Genomic DNA, 20,548 nt, shown 5'->3' with positions numbered 1-20,548 from the left:
ACTGAGCTGTCCCCCAATTACATTATTAATATGGTAGCAGTGTAAATATAGCTCTTTAAATCACAGATAACAGACTAAATTTCTGAAGTGAACAATTTTCTGTACAGTTCCAGAACTCTAAAACCAAAGGCATTCTGGAAATATTTTCAACAACTCTGGGATTAAAACTATTGCATTTTGATTTTTAATAGAAGTGCCACAAATATGTATACAGACAACAGATCTGCTATATTAACAGAACTATCACTGTGGTATCAATATGGACTACTCTTTTACTTTGCATTCATTTAAGAAACAAAGGCTTTAATTTTACAACTGAAAAAAATTGGAATATAAAAGCTAATGTCACTTATGATATACCAGGATACAACAGAACAATTGATGTAGAAGTTAATCTTTGAAAAAATTAGAGTATTAAAATGTATCTTGTTTATATACAATACATCTATAAATTACAGTCCACAATCAACATTCCTTTTGATAAAATATACTTTATTTAGACTTGCTGAAATCAGCAACTAATATTTTCCAGTAATAATTTCAACATAATCTTTTTTTGCACTTCCCACGCATAAGAGCACTCTCAAATTTTCCCATTGGGATTACAATATACACAGGTTCAACCACATTCAATATAAATTCTTTGGCATAAGGTGATCAACTCCTTTTCCAAAGATGTCGTAACTTCTTCTGTAACGTGCTGCATGTACAAATCTAAGGAATAAAAGTCTTTTCTTCACATTCTACCTTCTCCACTGCGCAAGTTGTCCAACTTCAATATGAGAAGTCCTCTAACAGTCATTAACTGTTGAGAAGCTGAACTAAATTCTCTAAACATTTTAAGTGGTAGCCTTTTAACTGATTTTCTTCTGGCTGTGGAAGAGCTAAAGAGGAGAAAAACAAGATTGGAGTGCTTTTTGATTAAATTCTAATACTTCACAAAATACAACACATTAAAAGTTAAATAAAACCCATGATGGATATAGGAGACTCTTCCTATTTCATGTGTATCAAGTCAGTAATCACTCTTCACCTTTCAAAGATGTTGTAACAGTGCTTCACACTAGTCCTATTAAAGTTCAACATAATCAGCCCTGGAAGCTCTCACTCAGTAGGGGCAAGGAAACATTCTTTGATCAGCCTGGGTTAACCCTAGTGCCATCCTGGCAGTTGTCTTAATGTCTAATAGTTTGATCCCTTGTTTTTTTTGTTTTTTTTTTTAAACTTTGCCTCCACAGAACAAAAGAGGAATGTGAAGAAAACAAGAAGAGCTGGTCTCTAAGAAACAAACCCTGTCCCACTTACCTCTGCTCTGCATATGCTGCTTGCTGCTTCTTGAAATTAACCACTGTGTAGGAGGAGGTAATAGGGCAGAATGGGGCATGTCCAGCACTGCCCTGGAGCACACCTGAGACTTAAAATCCTAAGAATCACTTCGTGTATGTAGCAGAAAGGGACCATCTAACATTTTTTGGTTAACTGACAAGCAAAAATGGGAGCAGGTGGATGGAGCTTGTTTTCCAGCACAGTCTTGGGATCCTTCTGGAGATGGTGCAGATAGCACGTGAGGTTTACTTCAGAAGTGCAGCATGAAGGAATTCCTTCAGCAAGCCAATCAGTACATTCCTATTTATGAGCTGTTAGCCTAGTCAGCCTTGTAAGGCTTCAGCTAGGGTAAGCTAGTTAGATAAATCTTCCTGAGGTAAGCTTTCTGAACAACTCTGCATGATTGTAAGACATAATTACAACTTCATTATTTATTTATTTTCAAACAGTACAATCTAGGGCCCTAGGTATTATAATTCATTATCTTAATCCATTATGAATTTTAATTGTGTTGATTCAACCTACTAATTTGCAAAATTCAGTAGTTCATTAAGTTATTAATGCAAATAAGTGAGGTTGTAAAATAAATATCTTGTACAGTACAAACTGCATTTAGAAAGCATTATGGATATACAAACTGTTCTACTGTAGGATAATCATGACAGGAAAACAAGAAGTTCCCTGCCCACATTCTTCACTTTTTCTTTTTCTTTTTTCTTTTTTTTTTTTAAAGAGGTTGTAACAGTATAACACTATCACAACAGAGATGAGTGCCAAGATAATCAAGTCCACAAAACGAAACTGGCAAAAATCACTTTCCTGATGTTAACCATCTCCAAAACCAAACCAAAACTCTCTCGATTTAACAGTAATTTCTTGGCCACTCCTTGTAAAAGAGGTAAGGAAGCTTGTCCCCAGTCCTACACATACTTAAAATGCTCGTGTGTTTAAGATTAAGCATTTGCAGACGTCTTTGCAGAAACAGGTTTCTAATGTAAATGACAAACTGACAAGCTCAATGGAGCTGCAGCCCTACTCCAATGTCCTGTTCAGAGAAAAGTCCCAAAACAGATGCTTTTAATTTTTCTACCAGTACAGACAGCTAATCTAAGTATAAAAGCTGTCCAAATTACAGCTACTTGCAGATACTTTCAACAAGTTTTCTAAAACCCTATCCAAGGTCAAAGTAAAAACCAGCCAACTTAGATAGCAATAAAGACAGAATAGAGCAACGAACAGTCCTGAATTCATCTCCGTGTAGTTGAATTTATCAACTGAGCAGTGTTAAGTGAGGTCAGTCTTAACTGGGCAGTGTTTCTTGTTCAAAGCTTAACCCAGAGGTAGCATGTGGCACAGAACATTATTTTGCTGTAAGCACAATCAAATGTATTGATCAAACTAATCTTTACAATTACCACATCACATTCTTATTTAAAAATTGTCACAAGAATTTTTCCTTTTTTTTTTTTTTTTTTAAAGAGATGCCTATCTGTGAATTTAAAAGGATCATTGTATAAAACCTGAAGTTTTAGAAAACCTTACAATAGAGCAAAATGGGTTTTTTTGATGTTGTACAATATAGTGTATTGATCTAGCTTGACAGAAAAATTACAAAATTTAGGTAATTTTTTGAGATGGAAACCAACTTTCTCCAATAACTTACTTTTCTTCACTAAAGAATAAGCCTCATCTATTCTTCTCTTTATTGAAGGATTCTTCAAAGTCACTTTTGCCTGTAGCACAAAAGAATAATCTATTAACCTTATTTCAAAAAATTGACACGCAATGAAACTACCGTTTCAGCCGGCAGCTAATTTCTTGGCAGCTAGGCAACAAAATATGGCATTCTAGAACTTCAGAGCATAACATGAGATTGTACCATCATACACATCGGGAAAAATTAACAGATACCAATGAAATGAAGCATTATGGACTTCACTCCTAAACGTTGCTTTCAGTCTTTGGGTACATCTACCCTTCTACTACTGTCCACCTTGTATTCCAACCTAGTGATCACTAACATTAGAAATTTCTTTGCTACATCCTAAGGGCAATGATCCAACTTAACTCTAGAAGCTCTGCTGTGCATCAGAGCCCAAGTTCAAGCTTCCCCTTAGCCTGCCACTCTTTAGTAAGTTCAGAACTCACCTAGACCATGCAGGTCACAAACATAAGTAGTCCAGCAGGAGCAAACCTATAAGTCCTTGTACTTAACTTCCAGCCCGTTTATGCCCCACTTCCCATCTCTATGGCTTGTACATAAAGCCATTAACAGAATGAGAAACAGGTAGTTAGCAGAACGATTTCTAGAGGAGCTCTGCTGTCTGTTTCTTTAGAACAGATCTTTTAAAAGAGGCCCTTTAAGAAAGAAGGCCTTTGTGTATAGCTGGCTCAAGGTAATATAGACAGGGCTGGGGGCTTGTATGGCTTAGGCCAGGGATGTCAAACTCACCTCCTGTCCCAGGCCAGATCCAGTCTGGGACACAGGGAAGCTCAGTGGTGGTAGCAGCTCTGGCTCCCACCATGTGCAGTGTGCCCTATGCCAAAGTTGAAGCTTCTGCTGCTGCCACGTCTTGTGTGGCAGTGGCAGCACATGTCGTACATGGTGGCAATGGCTTTGGCTCCAGCATGGGGCATGCAGCACACAGTGGTGGCAAGGGGAGCCCAAGGAGCTGGGCCTCTTTTAATGGTAACAGAAGAAGTGACTGGAAGGTGACCGGAACTATAATCAGCCCTTGCTCATCCTCCTATACAAGTGCCCTGGATTCCTCAGAAGGGCAGGCCAATCTTTCCTGGCCATGCCCCCTCAAATTTCAGTGGCCTACCGGTAGCTCAGTGGGCTGGATACAGTGGCTCTCCAGGCTGGATCCAGCCCATGGGCTGTATGTCTGATACCTGTCTTAGACTAGTTGAGGGAAACCCTTAGGGTAGACCCTAAAAAGAGCATTCTCTTAAGATCTATAGGGTTTATGTGGCAAATAATTTGCTTCACCAATCCTAGGCCCAAATCTTACAACTTATTTTGTGCAACTGGGTCCTTGCATTTGTGTGACGTTTCAGAGTTTTACACAGGTGTTGGTATCTGCCAAGGCCAAGCAAAATTCAGGATTGATACATAATTTTATAACTCTGAGAGGATTTGTGTTACACGATAACAAATATGTAGAGGATCAACATTAATGCAAAAGCATGCTAAAGACATCTCCTTCATTAGAGAAAATTTTCCTTTAAGTTCTGAGATTTTTCCTAACTAGCAAGTGTTTGCCAAATACTAACCTTCTGATAATTGTGAAGCAAAGCCCAAAGCGCAGATGCTCCAATTCTCTGAACAGTGAGACTGTCACTTTCCAAACAGGAAGACAGCACTGCAATAGCTTTATCTAATGAGGAAAATAAAAGCCCAAAAAGTACATTAAAATAGATTATCATCTATGAAATATTCTTGCACTGAAAATTTGCCTGTATTTCTATATATTTCAATTTTGTTATTGTATAAACTTTGTTCCTATTGTGCAATCAGAACAGGTCAAATTAGAGCAAGCACCTGCTGGACATTTTAGCACTATAAAAGTGAGCACTGAGAAAGACCACAGTAGCTCAGAATGATTTGATATTATGTATTCCTATTTGAAATCTCTGGGTTTATATTGTGAATCATGTGTAGGTGTTTACCCAGCTAACAGTGCTAATACTGCACTTTGCGACACCCTTGAAAAGATCTCACCGCATCCCAGCATCTGGTGGTACTCTTGTTGAGAATCACTAGGCCAGATTATGGAGTTGAATAATGACTGTTTATCCAGAATGCTGAATAACGATCTAAGAAAAAAACCATGAGAACACGTATGGTGCCTGTATATGTGCGGGAAGGCTGCTCTGACATGCTGTAATTACAGTGCTTGATTAATTGAGTCTGCTGGAGCGTGCCAATTAGCATGCTCCAGCTAGCCACCGCATCTCATACATAAGAACTCCTTTGGTTCAAAATGGCAGTGGGGGTACTTTAACTAAAGGTCGAACGAGTATTCTTCCATCTACAAGAAGCATTTTTGCCATACTTATCGGTATTGTGGGTTTCACCCAGAGAAAAATAAATGTAGTTTAACATAAGAGGCATTGTTTTCCAAAGGGACTAATTGCCTGGACTAAGTTTACAGAATCATAGAAAATTAGAGTTGGAAAGGACCTCAGGAGGTCATCTAGTCCAACCGACTGCTCAAAGCACGACCATCCCCAACAAGATCATCCCAGCAAGGATTTTGTCAAGCAAGGCTTAAAAACCTCCAAGGATGGAGATTCCACCACCTCTCTGGATAAACTGTTCCAGTGCTTCACCACCCTCCTGGTAAGAAGTAGTTGTGCAATTGAAAAACAGCATCTGTAACTAATTCACAATTTTCCTTTTTTATTGTCTTTCTAAATTAGATTTTAAAACTGGTGTCCTATATATTTAGGGATTCTTTCTATTTCCTTTTTGGAAAGGCATGGTCACTCATTCATAATAGATTGCTAAACATGTTACATTCATATTACAATATAATTTCAAAATACTCAATCTCAAAATTAACGATAAGATTATTGTAAAGCCATCTTGAACCTTTCTGGGTAAAACAGGATATAAATCTAAATTGTAAATCATAATCATAACAGTGTCTGGTCTATATTTGATAGTCTTATTTTTTTAATATATTTCTTCCAGTATTTTGGGTTTACATTTTTCTAAAATGTATTAGAATAGCCAATTATTAATTTAATAAACATTCTTTTAGAAACAATACTTTTTCAGTAAGTATCCCCTTTTCAATGAAAACACAGTATTGCAATACATGGACAAAAGCTTAAATGAAATAACCTTTAGGTACTTACCATTACCCAGTATCTTGGGTTTGTTAGTTGAACTAAAGCACATATTGTGCAGGATAAGAAGTGCTAAGTGGTGACTCTTATGCTTATATTTGCTCATTTCAACAATTTGGTCTAAACTGCCATTTAGCTTCATGATCATCTGCTGTCCATCTTCTCCAAAGGAAATGTTCAATAGGAGCTTTAGCCAAAGGCTGGCTAGTGTACTGAAGTTTTTATTTACTCTTTTTGGCAATGACAGAGACAGAAAGTTTTGTAAGAAGTTACTCTGTCAGAAGAGAGAAAATCCACATTAAGTTATCACAATAACTTTTCTTTCAAACCTCTTGTATTTCCCAGGTAAATGGTCTTTCCTTGTCTATTGTTTCATTATGAGTTTGCCTCTTACTCACACATTAGTAAATATAAATAATTTTTCAGCAATATTTTGTTATAAAACCTAAAGCAGGTAACAAGTACTTTTGTTGTAGCAATGCCTATTGGTGCCTCCTTGTAGACTTTCCAAATTACAGTCTTAACACAATACTCAGTTTATTGCTTCTCAGTCTGTAGATTCAAAGCCAACAATACTATAATTTACACTATATTTAAAAAAAATTAACTAAGTATTTCAGGGGATAAGGTAGTAAAAAACATGAAGTCTGGTCAAAAGGTTGTACAAAAAGTGAAATACAGAACTCCTTTCATTTATCAATCTGTATGTTAACAAGATAACATAATGCCAATTAGTCTAACACAAGTCATGCTCATATAAAGTAAAATATCCACCGTTTTATGTTTTAGCTGATTGAGTTTTGTTTCTATAGCAATACAGGAAACAAAACAATTCAATCAATGAAGTATTTCACTTTAATGAGTTATATCAGCGATCCTCAATGTTTTTAGATTCAAGGCACCTTTAAAAAAATGCCAGTTCTCAGTTTTCACTCACCTTTTGACTTCAGAAAAATAACATAACAACTCTTCTGTTGCAAACAACTCAGAAGCATATTTGAAATGCCTTGCTGTATTTTCTGAATCAAGTTTGCACACCTAACAATGCTAACACTACATGGCAACCTGTGGCTCCCTTGAAAGGATATCAAGACACCCAAGTTGAGAATCACTGTTATATGTATTTTTGATATAGTAATATTATTGCAGTACAAAATAGTGACATATTGTATCATAAAATAATATAGTATAAAACATTTAACACTGAGTGCTGCAGAAAGTATAATTAGTTAACTGATTAATAGCTAATTACTGAACTAACAGTTATCACTTCTATTTGAGCTGACATTATAGTAAACATTTGAGTGCTGCAACAGAACAGGCAATATTCAGTGGTAATATCCTTCACTTACAACTTAGAGGGAAGTTATACTGAAACAACTATGTATACTACAAACCCATATTGTTCAATATTCCATCGTGTGAAAGGCATGGAATTTCTGCTAGTAGTTAGATAGATGAGGTCAAAGCAGTTTCAGGCAGCATGCATCATCTATTTTAATACTTGAGAATAAAAGGGTCTGAAAAGCTTTGATGATTACTGGAGTAATCATTTCTTAGTTCTCTTCTTACTGCATAGGTAGTTCTGTGAAATCCTCTAGTCTTCTGAGACTGGAGCCTAGAGATTCTTTGAGGTGTTTGAAACCAGACCATGTTACTGGTCTTTGCACTAAAATAGTCTGCTTTGACTTTAGGGGAAAGTCTAGAGCTAGTGAAGTAACTCAGGGTTGGGAGAATGGGTGGGAAGAATAGAGGGTTTCAGGAGACAGGGAGGGCTAAAAATAGCTCAGTCAGGGTCAGGGCAGGATGGGAAAAGCACAGCTCGGGGGGTTGGGGCAAGCTGTTGGGCTGCATTGCAAATCTTTATAGACGTTTATGAGATCCAGTTAACCCTTTCTTAGATTGGGTTAATCTGATCTCAAACTAAGTTAGTGTACTGACTCAGGTTTTTTTTGTTTGGTTGGTTGTTTCTTTTTTTTTTTGGGGGGGGGGGGGGAGGGCTATTTAAGTTCTCTGCATAACTGCTCTATTGAGCCTATCCCTGGTTTGGTCAATCTAAATATTATCCTGTATGTACCTAAAGAGTAAAAGTAACAAGATCTGAAGAGTCTGTCCAACTGTATTGTATTTCACTGCGTATCTATTGTTCCCTTTAAATTAAGATCCCTTCAGCTTAAACAAACAAGTGGTAAACAAATACATCTCTGAAGGTGAAGGGCTCTTATGAGCAGAGTACGGTAATATATTTCCGCCTTCTAGTTTTCCCCCTGCTTTTATAGCCTTCAAGGCTCTGATGCAAAACACAGCAAAAGTTACTGGAAACTAGAAAAAAGTAGCAACAAAGAATACGAGGGTTATATAGAAGGAGGAAATGAGATGGAAGCTACTTGCCAAAAGAAAGAGAAACATCCAAAGAGGAGGATGTTTGATAGGGACACATGCAAAGAAGGTGAAGAAAAAAGCAACTAATCAGAGATGTGCGGCAAAGGAATGGGGAAAAGAAGAACAGAAAAGAGCAGGAAGAGAGATAAGCAAGCTGTAGAATTACTGATTTTCAAATAGGACAGAACAAGTATTGGTATATGAACGTATGAACGCATGACTATTTTCTATTACTTGCCTTAGGAATATTATGCAAAATGTAAATTAGGGGAAGAGGAAGGCCCAGGAGACAATATAGCAAGAGGTATTCCTACTTTGTAGTGAATTGAGAATTCCTGAATTTGATGCTTGTGAGAATAATCAAGGAACATAACAATGTTATGCTAGCCACTTCACCATCCTTCCCTACTCAATCACATTACATTGAACCAGTTATACGCACATCAGTAGCTACATTTGATTCACTGAGACTACGCACATATACAAGTTTTTTTCCTGAACTCGTACGCTCTGAACAGCCAGACACATGACTTTCATAGTTTCTCTTCAGGCATCTACCAGCTTTCAGGGCATTTGAAAATACAGAAGCAACTATGTAACACCTACTTACCTTTTGAATCACACCTTTGCAGTCATGTGACACAGCAAGGTTGGAAAGAAGAGAAAAGGCCGTTTGTTGAATTATGCTGTTTTCAGCTGCTGTTTGGGAAGCTAACTTCATGATGTTATACATAAGAGAGGTGGTAGGTGCATTTCTCTGTGTGCTCTGAAGTGCAGACGGTCCACCACTTGCCCAACAAAGAGAAGTACAACCTTAAAGGATGAAACATCATCATTAACGCTTAGAATTTAACTGCTTTACAGTTGGTATGTCTGAGAATGCCTTCACAAAAATCAGAAGATAAGAGTTCCACACTGGGGATTTGGTTAGATGACCGGGGGTTGGAATGGAGGTCCCTTCCAGCCCTACTTCTGGATGACTCTATATGACAAGCCTTTATGTCCTTTAAGCTCGGAAGTTGCAGCCCACAATACTTTACAGTGCAAAATTTCATGCTCAGATTAAATTTCCAACCCACCAAACAATTAAATTTGGTATTACACACTACACTTATTTATACTGCAATAACACTTAAAACATTCCAGCAGGTTGGATCCTAAGAAATACTAATATTAAGTAAAGATAAAAATAGGCAATTTCATTGATGTTGCTTTATGAACTAGTATCAACAAATATTTCTTACTTCTATGACACAAAACAGAAGTGGTTTAATGAACTGATGGTGAGAGGGAGATAACGTGATTAAATTAAAACCACATACCTTCACAAGCAAACAAAAAGAAGCAATATTTTTTTTGTAACAGATGCACTCTGGTCAAGACCAGAAGAGACCCTTAGATGATTTAGTGCGACTTCTAGTCGCCGTAAACCATTAAGTTTCCCACAGACACTCTCATATTCAGCTCAACAGGTAGTATTTGGCTAACGTATTGCTTCACATTTTAAAAACTGGAGAGGACAGAGAATAAAAAGACTTGAAAATAATTGGAATGCAGGAGTCTCTCTTACAGAGAGAGACTTTGAGAGCTCAGTCTGTTTTGTTTCCACGCTCTAATCAAATCAAGTGTCCGAAGTACCTTTTTGAGGAGAAAATACTGGGGAACTATTGGGTAGATATTTAACAGGATTCAATAACTAGAACATGGCCACCAGATAAATTCATAATTATAAATAAATAAAAGCACAATTTATTAACTGTGATGGTGATTAACTTGCCCAACAAACTCTCAAGGGAAGCGGGAGATTTTCCATGTTTGATGTCATCAGATCAAGTATGGAGGCCTTTTTAGGAGATGCTCTTTAATTAAATAAGTTACTGGGCTCAACTTGGGTCAAATGAGTAAAATGTAATAGTTACACTGGATCAGGGTTTTTCAACCTTGTTTAGTCTAAGTGTCTAAGTACCCCCGGCCGGATGCCAAGTAGGGAGGCAGGGACGGCATGCAGGCATGGAGCACCGCCGCCTCAGGAGCAGGGCCAGGGCACAGCATGGAAGCTCTCTGGGCTAGGGTGAGGGCAGTGGCGCCCCTCTACGGGGTGGGGAAACTCACTGGGCTGGCGTGTGGCTGTAGTGGTCAGCCCCCCCCCTCCCCCCCCGGACCGGTCCAAGTACCCCAAGGGGTACGCATACCCCCAGTTGATAACCCCTGCACTAGATGATCTGATTGTTTCTTCTGGTCTGGTCTTAAACATCAAAGTGAATAATTTAAAATGCCACGTTTCCAGTCTTTCAGAAGTACAAACTTCATGTTGACACTTGAGTATATTCTGAATAAAGGATCATTGCAACTATTCTCTGTCACGCAAGTAGTATTTCCACACAATACATTACAGTGCTGTGGGACTATTGAGATTCTGAGAGTTCAAGCTTGGCTAAAATTTTATACTCGTCTTGAAAGAATAACAAAGTCATTTCCCTTCAAAAGACTTGAAATAGGTACCCAAGGTAAAATCCTAATCCCATTAAAGTCAACAGCAAAAGTCACAATATTTCACTTGCTATCTTTTTCCTTCCTTAGGAAAAACATACAACCTTTCTGACATTAAAACTTATAAAATACTTCCCCTCTATGTATCCCTTTCCACATTTATTAAAATTGGTTAAATGATTTTGTCATGTTATACTGAAATGTGACACACTTACCTGCCAGATAGTTTGCAGTGTAGACACAAAGCAAATGCAGACCTATTTGCATTAAGGAATCATCCATTAAAAACCATGGCCAGAGACAGTGAAGAACAGGGACAAGGTGAGCCTCAAGTGCTACTGCCTATCAAAAAAATGAGAAGGACATAGTACAATCCTGAATACCATTGTAAAGAATTATGTATTAAAGGATAACACTTAAAAATTCTTTCCTTTTCTTTATACATGAGAAGTTGTTACTAGTATAACAACTAGTGAAGATTTAAAAAAAAAATATTTTCCCCTCAGAGTTTCTACTTTAATTTGTTACTTTAAATAGCAGTGGAGCCAGAATAGACACCTTTGGTTCAACATGGAAATGTTTCCTCAAGAAAGTTTTCAAATGAGCATCTGAAGATTTGATTGAACTTTGCATGAACTTTGACTCTATAAAATTGTTTACAACAATACGTGCTGATATGTGCCTATCAAAACCCAGATGCTGAAATAGTTTCCACTGATTTGGTAGTAAGTTCTCAGATATATACTTTTAAAACTAATGGTTGCTTACTAGCAACTGAATATATTGCTTTTGTAAATCTATACTTACAGTCAATACTTCCTAGAAAGCAAGGTTGTTGCCTACAAGTGAAGTTCTTGGAGAGTAAAGTTTATACCACACAATTAATGGCTCCAGACTGTCATATTGAAATACACTATGCTGCCCTGCATGTACCCGCTACCAAGCCAGTAGTAGCATTTGCATGTAGTGCTGGTACTGCAATTAAACAGTACAGACAAAAGCAGGGTTAAGAAGGGCACCGCCTCATTTCATAAATTGTCAAACAAGAGGTACAGAACTTTAATTTTAGTCAGTAATCTTCCTTTCTCCATCAATAAATGATTTCTTCAGATTTCTGATGAAAGAGACTAAGAACAAAAAATTTAAGAAGGTAAATGCTAATTAATCATCTGATCTAGTGCCTGGGTTACTGGTGGAGAAAGAAGGATACTAGCCTACACAAACAGCTACATCCGGTTTTCTGACAGTGGTATATGTCCATTTAAGGATTGTAGGGTTCAAGCCTCATCATAAATGGTTGAGGTCAGGCACAATTACAGACTACTATGTAGCATTTATACAGAAGCTGTTACCCTATAGGTTGCAGTGTAGCACCTCTTGCTGCAGTTCTAATGTGGGTTCTTGCAGTGCACTGCCCAAAGACAGCACAAGGTGTAAACCAGTCCCATGACAATGGAAAAGATGAAGAGACCAAGTGGAGTGAAAATTCATGAAAGGAGTAGGGTAAGGGATTATGAACAGGAAAGGAAGAAAAGTAGTAAACCAGAGACACAAATGTACCAAAGTTCAAGGAAAAGGAGCTGGAAATTAAAACATGATAAAGAGGAGAATAAAAGAGAAATTTTAAAGTACACAGAAATTAGATTAAAGGAACTGAGGTAGGGAAAAAATGCCAGATAGAATAAAGATCCATGAGCAGGAGAAATGTTAAAAGACAGAAAAATAGCCAGCTCCAGAGGATCAGGGCAGAAAATGTTATATGATAAAAAGTAAAAGGCACTAAGAATATATAGATAAAAATGAACAAACTCCCCTCTTTGCTGTAGTCAGTTTAGTTGTTTTTCTTTCAGAAAGGGTAGAGGAAATAGACTGGATGGAGAGGAGAGATGGAAAGAAGTGGCATTTGCTAAACTTGTAAGCCTCTCCCTCATGTACTTTTCTGTTGCATACCCATGCTCTTCTCCATGCCTTCCTACATTATCCATTTTTTTCTACAGGCATCCATTTTTTCACTTCAAATGTTTGATTTTTCTAACAAGGGCAAGAAAGAGAAGGGAAGGAAGCAGGAAGAGGGTATCCAGCACATGTAGCACCACAAACTTTTGGACAACCTGCTACAGATATTCAGCATTTTATTTGTCTCAAAATTTGTTGGAAGAAGTTTGTATAAAGTTGTTTTCCATGTCATAGTTAAAAGTCTAACATATGCATACAATATGCTCTGTTTTAGGTCAATGAAATTAAAGCTTTTTCACACAGGGCTATTTAGCTGAGCCTTAATCAACACGACAGCATTTGAAATTGAACAAACCTGATCTTTATTCTTCAAAACAGTTAACTAATTGCATGTGATCTATGTAATATGACTACTTACTTTGCATTCTTCATTTCTGTACAGGCAGTTTCTTAGAAGCTGCATGGCACCTTTTAATTCTGTGATAAGGCTGTCCTCCTGTATAGACAAAAATATTTAAAGCTGTTCAGTATGAAAGGACTATTAATTTTGTATATAGAACAGGAATATTCCAGGGATCAGGGTTTTCATCTGAAAGTTAAGGGGAACAGCGTTTAGGTATCTTCTCTACCACAGACTTCCTGTGTGATATTATACTTAGTCTCTCAGCTTCCTAACTATAAAATGAAAAGAACAGTTTTTTTCTACCACGAATGGTATAGCAAAGAAAGATAGTAAAAGACTGAAAGTTGCTCTGATACTTGGATTCTAAAGCAGAAAGGGGAATTTAACAGATAAGTATATAGCACATCTGATCTCATGACCACTCTTAACACAAAGGCACTTCAATCATACCACCATTTAGGACACTGACATGCTAACCACCTGTGAAAGATGATCATAGTTCTGGGAGCTCAACTACCACAGAAAGCTATTTCTGTTCTCTCAAGCATAAAAGGAACAAAGGTATAAAATAGGGTTCATGCTTCATCTTAAAGTGCTACAGTAGTGCTTGATTTTAAGTTGTGTCATGTTTACCAGTATTCAATGATAAAAATAAAGCTTTACTATCACATAGCTATGGGTGGATGAAGTGGAAGGAAATATGCAGGTTATTTTTTTTAAGAGATTGTTGTACCCAGTTTTCTTCTCATTTTTCATAGGATCATAGGAAAGTAGGGCTAGAAGGGAGCTTACAAGGTCATCTAGTCCAGCACCCCGCTCACGGCAAAAAACACCTCTAACTATCCTCAGAGTCAGTCAGAAAGATCTTTCTCATCTCCAACTTGTATTTTCTCTGGGGCAGCTTAGGTCCATTGGTCTTAGCCCTATCCCATACATCCACAGAAAAAAGCTCAGCTCCATCCTCTCTATAATTGTACTCTAGGTGTTTGAAGACCATCATCAACACCCTCTCACCTCCTGTCTTCTTTCCTCCATACTAAATAACCTTGCTCTTTCAGCTTTTCCTCGTAAGTTGTGCTTTGGAGGGCCCTAATCATTTCTGTAGCTCTGCAGTGGACTTTTCCAGTCTGTCCACATTCTTCTTGAAACACGGGGCCCAAAACTGGACAAAGTACTCTAGGTGGGGCCTCAGCAATACTGAAGAGAAAGGAAGAATCCCTTCCCTTGATTTGCAAGAAGAAACACTGCTGTTAATACAACACAGTACATCGTTAGTCTTTTTTGCAACAGGAGCACGCTTGGCTCGAATTTATCTTATAATCCACTATAAACCCCAGGCACTTCTCTGCAGTACTAAAGACTAGCAAGTCATTCCCCGGTTTGTATTTGTGCATGCAACTATTCTGTCCCAACAGCAGCACTTTGCATTTGTCTTTGTTGCATTTCATCTAGTTCATTATACGAAATACACTAAAACAGCCATTGAAAAGTTGCCACACAATTCTATATGGACTATGTAACTGTATTTAAATAATAAATCCAATCTGCAATCTGCTTTGCAAAAGCCACATTTAAAACGAGCACTGTATGGATATTACTGACAACTGGCTTAAGCTGTCTGCAGGAAAAGGTCTGTTTACAGCTTTTTCTATCTAATTAATGCTCATTTCATTGTTACTCAGAGCACACGTAGCCTGTGCTCAGGTGTTTTCACCTCATTTAGAGTCATAACAATAGGCGCAAGGCATAGAGAGCCTTGCTTCTAGTAACAGCCTTGAAATGGACAGGATCTTGCCAATTGCCTGGCTGCTATTAAAACACAGACATCATTTTAGATGGGTCACAAAGATTAACCATGTACGTATTTCCTGATGGCCAAATGAGCCTGCTATACACAGTTTAAACTCTATAACGCTCAGCTGAAATTTGGTTTGGTTTATTGTATAAAGCAGGGGTCAGCAACTCTTGTGAAGGAGAGATCTTCTTTGTTGAAAGAGGAAGATTTTCTCCCAGATCTGGCAAGTTTCCTGTGAGAGAAACTGCATGAATATCTGTATCCTCCCAGTAGCTAGAGGAAGAGAGGCATTTCTCCCACTAGAAATGTAACAGACCAGAGAAAGGAGGTAGTAAAGTTCCTGTAATAAAGTAAAAGAGAATAGAAGGAAAACAGCATCTACAATAGGTACTTTTCTGTTCACTGGCTATGCAAAGAGATTGGATGCAGGGGGTAGGGAAATATACAGGGAGTGGGATTACAGGGGAAATTGTGGCTTGATAGTGAAATTGAACAGGAAGTCTAGGATTAGCTGGGTAAGGAGAATGGAATAAAACAAGTCTGGGCATCAGATGTTGATTGGGCAAGTGTGGAGAACAGCAATGCACTACTTCCTGGGGCAGGTAAATTAGGGTCACACATGATCAGGTTGGAGGAGACTAGGTAGAAAGAGTCAAACTTTGGTTGAAATACACATAATATACTGAGACCACTTGAATATATCCCTTTTAGAACCTGTCATCAAACCCAAAATTCCTGTTTTCATGTTCTCTGCTATGAGAAAAATAAGTGAAATCTAATGCCAGTGTGTGTGTTATCACCTGCCAGTGCTGGTTCATAGAGAATGAAAGCCAACTATTTCTCTCATAGCTCCATCAGGTCTGTGAAGTGAAGCTAAAAGCTCCAATCCTGACTATGACCCATTCTGTTAAGATGATGCCACAAGAATTTGGAATGTGGTTTTTTTTCCATTTTGTTATTTAACATGCCTCCATCCCCAGTTCCCCTCCCCCTCCAAAAAAGAAAAAAACCTTAATAAATCACATTAAAAAAAATGAATTGAAAGATTGCAAAATCAATTCTTCAGAAGTTGGAAAATTCCAGAACAATTGTGGAACCTTGATTTGGAACCTATTGCCATGCATATGCTGGTCTTTAATTTCATGATTACATGGCGGGGGGGAGGGTTGTTAGGTTTTTTTTTAAACAGGAAATCTGTTTTATGCTCTGTACATGATGGGAATGCTCCTTGGATTAGCCATGGATGTACTGTAAAAAAAAGTTGGTGGTAGCTCCCTTCCATTATTTTTTAGGTTTGTAGTAAATGAAGCAGGTGACTGCAGAATAAGGAAAGATTTCCACTTTTTCAGAGCAACAATGAGCTGTCTTAAGTGAATCACACCCTACCTTTCCTTCTCAAGAGGTTAAGCAACTAAAATTAGGTGACAATCAGAGGTCCATTTGAGTTTCTTCTCTCTATAAAGATGCAGGTATTCCATTAAAAAAACAACTATTTACCAACTATTCATTTTCAAGAAATCATATAAAAGGACTAATCTGCACAAATGCCTTCTACAGTTACAATTGTTTATTTAGGCTGATAGATTTTAGAGTTACCTTCTTCTTCTGTGTGGGTTTTCCAGGCCTTAGGGAATCTAGGTTCAGCTGCGCATGAATGCGCTTCATCTGTTTGATGCAGCTGTCTATGAGGTTAGCTGAAAGACAAAATCCCTACATGATTTATAACAATATTCACATTCAAAAGTACCAAATCATGCCTGTGAGAGTGTAAGGTATCTTATTTCAAAAACAACTTTTCAATTATTTGTTTCCACACAGCAATTAAGGTTCTCTGTATGAGGGAAATAAAATGAAAGAGTAAAAACTAATTCATTTTGTTACTCAAGACATCCAGGAGTATAGAACAATTCAACTGGCAACCAAAAATATTAATTTATCTTCAATACCTACAGCCAGTTTGTAAATGCATTAATAAAAAAAATGGACAAAAGTCCAATAATCCCCTAATCAGAAAAGGCCAGGAACTGATGGAGTGCAGAACACCTGTTTGCATTCTCTCTGCTTCTGAATACATGTGTCGAGGCACGTGGTCTTGCTACAAAATCAGCTTTCATTTTTTTCCCTTGAAAAAACAAAAAAAAATCCGAAATCTGTGTGGCACACATTTTCTGAGAAAATGTTTTATGTGCTAGATGTTAACGACTGTACTTAACCTAACAGCAGTGGCTACGCAATGAAATCTCTTATATTTTATATATAGAGTGCTCTTCTTCTCAAAGGAATTTAACAGTGCTTCATAGATTTCAAGTGTTATCAATCTATTGCAATAAAAAGAAAAATAAAGAAAAAAGAATTACGTTGTTTACCTACAAAGTACAGCCAAGCTACCTTTGAGATGAAAAGTGACAAACTGTAATAGCATACAGAAATACTATGCAACGGATTAGGGCAATGCATTAATAACATTTACTATTACTAATTTTTGAGTTCCCCAACGAAGTACTAGATCCTGCTTTTTCCCCCAGCACCAGCTTCTGCTGAGCTGCTGCTACTCATTGGGGCTGGGACAGGCAGATCTGGAGTGAGTGTTGCAGGGACCCCAACCCCCCTGCATGGGGCAGGTTGGGGCTGCGTGCTCAGCCCAAGGCTTGGGCCCTGCCCGCATGGAACCTGTTTAGTCTCCACAGGGCCAGGGCAGAGGGGAGCTGCAGCTGGAAGGAGACATCATTGCCAGGGCTGCTGGGAAATGTAGTTTGGCTGTGGAGCCACCCCAGCCCAGCTATGCACCCAGAAGTGGCGGGATGCATCATGGGCCAGATGGCACCTGGACTATGCAGGACAGAGAGCTGCCACGGGCCAGACAAAATCCCTCCGTGGGCTTTACTTTAGGACAGGGATGGGCAAAATAACACAGCAGGCAAATGCTACTACTGTGCACCTCCTGAGGCAACTACTAGGTTCTTCATCTATCCAGCCCAGTCTGCAGATGCTCTTGAATGCTTTGGAAGAGAGTACATCAATGTAGGGATATAATACTACAGCAGGGCTCCTTAACTCCTCAAGTATGAAAACAGTAGGGGTAGCTTTGGAGAGAGAATCACTACAAAGGCTATAAGCTTGTAGGAAAAAGGCAGGTTTAGATGCATGTCTTGCATGCATGGATCAAAATTAAAGCTGTAATTAACGTGTAGAGAAAGGTTAGAATGCAGCTTATACAAGAACTTTAAACATTAAAAATCTCTAAATAGCAACTTAAGATAAGTTTACATAAATATTCTTTTACCATTAACACTTGTCATTTATCAGTAATGTATTTAAATTATTAAAACAACTTTAAGGGTACATCCTTGAAAGCTGAATGTTTTATTTCTTAATGAGAACAGAAGGTTTTAAAATACTGTGACTGCTTAAAAGGACACAAAGTAATAGCCTTGTTTTATCACATGACCCATATCAAATAGTTTGAAGATTTCTGAAATGATCAATTAGATGCATTAAGCATGAACAACCTTAAAAATTAACATTCCTGCCTTTGCTTTCCTATTTTTGGGTTTTGTTTTGTTTTTTAATTCTTTTATTAAAATAGAGTTAAAAAGATCAAATGTTTCATTACTGTCTCTCTTTGTCTGCTTTCATGTTTTAACCATGCTGTAGGGTTTCAAGGCTAATCAAAGTACAATAAAAGCATCTACTGAAGCTCATGAACTCTATATTAAACACTTGAAAGGAAAATTAGGGCATAATTCTGGAAACTGGTAATGATCTACTACGACTTTTTTCCTAACATTAGTTTCTATGATTAATTAAAAATGATTTAAAAATTAATAAATTTGTAGAGTTTCAATATTTACTGTGGATTAACTGATGCTTAAATCATTGACATAATACGTGATGTAAAGGAAGTGTAATGAACAAAATTTTGGGAAAAGTCATTAACCCGTGTTTTATTGGAAGGAAACATCCCAATATCATGTTCTGAGTAGTTTCATTTCATTCATGAGAATGCAAAATATTGAGTATTACAACATAAATACATTCTTTAATAGATTATGAATGCTATAATAAAATGTTTATATAATATTCTGCAAATGACACAAGATGCCAGAATTCTCTATCATTTCTAGAAATGTCCTTCCTTTTCATGTCCTTGTAAATATATAAAATAAATATATGTGATGGAATGGCAATAACAGTGCAAGTTGTCCAGTGATTACCCTTATCCTGGACCAGGTCATTCTCTCTGGAATCACGAGAGGGTAGTTTAACCCTTTTAACTAGTTGTCTCTGTACGCTTTATGGTATTTGTGGCATAGGAGCAGTAAATACCTAGCTGGGTGGTAAACTGTGTAAACACTTATGCACTGGACACTGAACAGTGACCATCATACTTATTTTACAGAGGCTGCTGTCAGATGTTCACTACTGACTTTGGATGGACAGCTATATCACTTTAAATGAAATTCTGCAAGTTGAAACTTCAAATATTGCCAACCTTCAAATATCAAATATTGCCAAACTTATTGGCGATATTTGATCCTATCCAGAAAGAAAAGAAACTACAACTTTTCCAAAAAGTTGTCAGGCTGTACTGGATAATACCATTCATTTATTACTGTAAACTTCACTAATTCAAAATGGATTTGCAAACCAACGAACCAACCAACCAAAAAAAAATGCAAAGTAGATCCGCAAAAGCAGTATTAAAACAAAAGCTTTAATTCTAGGCTGAAAAAAAATGTAAGATGCACTGGAAATGTTTCATTTAGAGTATAAGGTTTCTTTAAGCTCACCTTGCAAGGCACGTTTCTGTGTAGTCTTACTGACAGCCAACAGTGTCAGTAAAGCACTTGCACAAACTCGCTTCAGCATGTCCTTAGAGGATTTTCCTTCATAGCTCTGCAAATAATGCAAGATTCATCACCACACTGGAAAAGTAAAACAGATCCTGGAGAAATGTTCATGTTGAAAGCAATGTTTATACCTACAGAGGTGATGCAACATTTCAAATTCTCATTCTAATGATGGACTAATATGTTCCTGTCCCCTACATGTGAGGGACTAACCCATATTACAGATGATTCACCAATTTCTCCAAAATGTTCTATCATTTTTTCAGACAAGGTAAGAACTGAATTTCTCTTTTCACTCTATTCTCACTTCCTTTCCTTTCTCGTTACTCCCCCAAAACCCGATTTCTTTTTTGTTACTCATGTTCTCAACATGGAACTCCTATGCAAAAATCTAATCCTCTTTCTCTAGCAATGACACCTTGCTCCCATTCTTTTACTGGCTTCCAACACACTTTCTGCAAGATGAAGGAATTAGAAGGCTTTATTAGA

General features: G+C 37.6%; 1 protein-coding gene across 1 annotated transcript in view; it reads right to left on the bottom strand.

Annotated features, from left to right (window-relative positions):
• Positions 1–477: 477 nt before the first annotated feature.
• RTTN (rotatin) overlaps positions 478–20,548 on the bottom strand; it is a 147,871-nt gene continuing 127,800 nt past the window's right edge. The window contains exons 40-48 of the mRNA XM_025211349.1: positions 20,000–20,105; positions 16,806–16,903; positions 13,430–13,507; positions 11,271–11,397; positions 9,176–9,378; positions 6,193–6,457; positions 4,603–4,706; positions 2,990–3,059; positions 478–884 (exon numbers count right to left, since the gene is read on the bottom strand). Coding sequence (XP_025067134.1) covers positions 802–884; positions 2,990–3,059; positions 4,603–4,706; positions 6,193–6,457; positions 9,176–9,378; positions 11,271–11,397; positions 13,430–13,507; positions 16,806–16,903; positions 20,000–20,105 — 1,134 coding nt within the window. The 3' untranslated portion in view covers positions 478–801. The remainder of the gene's footprint in view (positions 885–2,989; positions 3,060–4,602; positions 4,707–6,192; positions 6,458–9,175; positions 9,379–11,270; positions 11,398–13,429; positions 13,508–16,805; positions 16,904–19,999; positions 20,106–20,548) is intronic.

Source organism: Alligator sinensis, unplaced genomic scaffold, assembly GCF_000455745.1.
Source record: "Alligator sinensis unplaced genomic scaffold, ASM45574v1 scaffold1213_1, whole genome shotgun sequence".
In the NCBI taxonomy this organism is placed as follows: Eukaryota; Metazoa; Chordata; order Crocodylia; family Alligatoridae; genus Alligator; species Alligator sinensis.
Note: the sequence above shows the minus strand (reverse complement) of the source record. Positions and strands in the feature narration are given on the sequence as shown.